The 3,402-nt window shown below is 44.4% G+C and overlaps 1 protein-coding gene across 4 annotated transcripts in view; it reads left to right on the top strand.

Annotated features, from left to right (window-relative positions):
- Positions 1-781: 781 nt before the first annotated feature.
- bmp6 (bone morphogenetic protein 6) overlaps positions 782-3,402 on the top strand; it is a 44,526-nt gene continuing 41,905 nt past the window's right edge. For all 4 annotated transcript variants that reach the window (XM_077624376.1, XM_077624379.1, XM_077624377.1 and 1 more), the window contains exon 1: positions 782-1,512. In XM_077624376.1, the coding sequence (XP_077480502.1) occupies positions 1,113-1,512 (400 nt within the window). In that variant the 5' untranslated portion in view covers positions 782-1,112. The remainder of the gene's footprint in view (positions 1,513-3,402) is intronic.

Below are 3,402 nucleotides of genomic sequence, written 5' to 3' on the forward strand. Positions count from 1 at the left end.
GTTCAAATCCAGGTTTCTCCAGCTTTGTGGAGGTTACATGCCTGTGCGGATTTCCTCTGGGTACTCCGGTTTCCTTCCACATTCCAAAGACATGCATATTAGGCTGAATGGACACTCTAAATTGCCACTAGGTATGAGTGTGAGCGTAATGGTTGTTTGTCTCCTTGTGCCCTGCGACTCGCTGGCCACCAAATCAGGGTGTCCCCCGCCTCGTGCCCCAAGGCAGCTGGGGTAGGCTCCAGCACGCTCCCCCAACCCTTGTGAGGATAAAATGGTTCAGAAAATGACATGAAATTATGAAAGACATTTTTCACCATACGATCAATGACCGAAATTAAGAAAAGCTGTCTCTCACTTGGCGTGGCCGAGTGCCTCGACGCACCACCAGGTGGCAGGCGAGCTTTCTCTTTCGCTTTGTCTCCCCAAGCATTTCGGGGTCCTGCAAGGGGGCATACGAGCATCTGTAATCAACAGAATCCCCCTCTACTTCATATGGTAAGTGCTTGTTTACAATACAAATATTATGTGTCATATATGATATACAATATATTTTCCAAATCTGCATTTAGGGTGAGATAATGTTACTGTCATTAAAGAGTAGGTGGTTTCAAGTCGCGTACACAACCAGTGGGTATTGTGGAGCGCAACCTGGAAAAACGGTTAGACCGACAACCCACTCTTTTCTCCATGCGAAACTTAAAGGACTAAACCCGCCCAGTGTCAAGACATGGCTTCATCCAATGGAGTTATATCACTCTTTCACTTTGTGTTTTGACCTGCTTACGGAGACTCTAGGAATCACACGCACACACACGCACGTACGCACGCACACACGCACACACATACGCACGCACACAAGGTGCACTTTGTCCGAGACTGGTCAGACTGCTACGAGACTCCGCAATGAAACTAGAACTAACGCTCTTTTTCGGGTTTTCCTTGAGAATAGTATTTTGAATGACTTACTTTGAAGGTTTACAGCAGTTTTTGATTTCAGAACTGGTGCGATCTTATAAAATTTTGGTCACCCCCTTTAAAAAAAAAAAAAAATTGGACGAGGTGACTGACAACGCAAGAAAGTGGGACCCACTAGAGCACAGTGGGACAACATCATGACACTGTGTATGGTTGCCTTGGTTGGATTTTGCTTGAGCGCCTATTACTGCACATCCCCGGCGGAGGGGAGCGACTACTCACTGGACAGGAGCAGCCAAGCGCACCCTGGCTTCATCCAGCGAAGCCTGAGGACGCACGAGAGGAGGGAGATGCAGAAGGAGATCCTATTTATTCTTGGCCTGCCGCACAGACCCAGGCCGCATCTCTTCCACGCTAAATACAACTCGGCCCCGCTCTTCATGTTGGACCTGTACAACACAATCTCCAGCGAGGACAGAAACCGAGCAGACGGGGTGTCCATGTCAATGCGTACTACCCGGAGCCCGGCTCTGGCCACCTATCAAGAAGCAGCTTTTCTCAACGACGCCGACATGGTGATGAGCTTCGTTAACCTGGGTGAGTCGTCTTTTACTGGAAGGGAAAGACCTTCACTTAAAAATTGCCAGAATACTTACAAACCATTTATAATCATTTATTTCTCATTTACCACATTTTTTATGATGAAACTTGCGGCCAGGAGGGGCGAGTGGTTAGCGCGTCGGCCTCACAGCTCTGGGGTCCTGGGTTCAAATCCAGGTCACGTACACCTCTGTGGAGTTTGCATGTTCTCCCTGGGCCTGCGTGGGTTTCCTCCGGGTACTCTGGTTTCCTCCCGCATTCCAAAAACAGCATGGTAGGCTGATTGGACACTCTGCATTGCCCGTAGGTTTGGGTGTGAGTGTGCATGGTTGTCCGTCTCCTCGTGCCCTGGCCACCGATTTAGGGTGTCCCCCCGCCTCTGGCCTATAGTCAGCTGGGGATAGGCTCCAGCACCCCCTGCTACCCTAATGAGGATAAAGCGCTTCAGAAAATGAGATGAGGTTATGATGAAAACTGTTCTTTTTGCAATAATAATTGATTTAAGCCTCTTTTACATAGCCCTCCATTAACCGAACAAGATTAATTTCTAATTTTCTCCAGTGGTGATACTCTTTAATCACGTACAAGCTGAACAAGCCCTTACAGCACCCTTCGTTCCATTAGTAGCTGCAATGTATGCTGAGAGGCTCCAAACAGAGCTTTTGGAAAGTAAACAGACTCAAGGACTCAGACCACACTTAGTGGCATTCTATTTACAGCTTGATGTCAAAATATGTTTTTAGTATATTGTTACAGTAAGATTAATTATCAGGTTGTTAGAATGTAGCTTTAAGCAGCCATTTTCAAACTGTTTTAAAAATTATTTGTGATCAGAGTATGGATGTTCCAAGATGTTGCAGCCAACCTCAACCACCTCTTTAAATAAAAGGCTGCTATAAAATTTAGATATTCAAGGTTCAAACTTCTTGCATTTGGAATGGCTAGTTTATATAGTTCACTGTTACGATGCTAAGGCAGTGAAGTGCTGTGCTTCCGTGTTGTTCTGCATTTGAGCTTCCACTTTAATTAATCACATCCCGTGGATCTTGTGACAACTGTCTCTGACGCTTTTGTTCACTGCCTAAGCACCCTTGAGGAGAAGCACAGCTTCTTCCATAAATTTCCTTAAAGCTGCAAAGGAGTTTTCAACTATCTGATAAGATTTCAATGTCTATTTCTCAATTAATGAATGACATACAGCGGTAAAAAAAATTCAGGGTGGCGCGTCATTGTTTTGAAATAGAGCAAATGCATGTGGATGTCATGTATAGTGGTAATTGAATTAGGATGAATACAAATGGAAGGAGGGAAGGCGTAACACCCAAATGTATGAAGAAATTAGGGAATTTATATCACTGAATTAATAATCACTTAAAAACTTGTCAGCTACTCCTACAACTGCAAATAATTCAAAAACGTCCCAAACTGCCACCTGGAAATGTGATGTAGGCAACAAACGATAATCCCATATAAATATATTTGTACTATGGCTGTATGGTGCTATTCACCCACTCAAATAATAGCGTTATCGTTTGCACTGCGCTGTGGGGAGGTGACTTGTGTCTCCTCCACACTCGGCTGTGGCTAATGACACAAGAAAGTCGTAATAAACAAAATGCATTTCATTTCTTTCATTAAGGGCTTAAAACCTTATTTTTGCTTGCAGGGAGAATGGCCGCTGAGAAAGCTTCCCAACTCCGTTCTGACCTTTCACGTCTTTTCTGTTGTTTTATTACATTCGAGGGCCCTGACAACATTGACGTCTCAACTCTAACCATGAATTAGGTAGTAATGTACATCCACATTATATTTCAAAAGCCTTGGACAATGGCTCTTAATGCATTTCAAACTCTTCAAAATGGTTACACTAATGTCTTGCCATACATT

This window comes from Stigmatopora argus, chromosome 17 (assembly GCF_051989625.1).
Source record: "Stigmatopora argus isolate UIUO_Sarg chromosome 17, RoL_Sarg_1.0, whole genome shotgun sequence".
NCBI classification, from domain to species: Eukaryota; Metazoa; Chordata; class Actinopteri; order Syngnathiformes; family Syngnathidae; genus Stigmatopora; species Stigmatopora argus.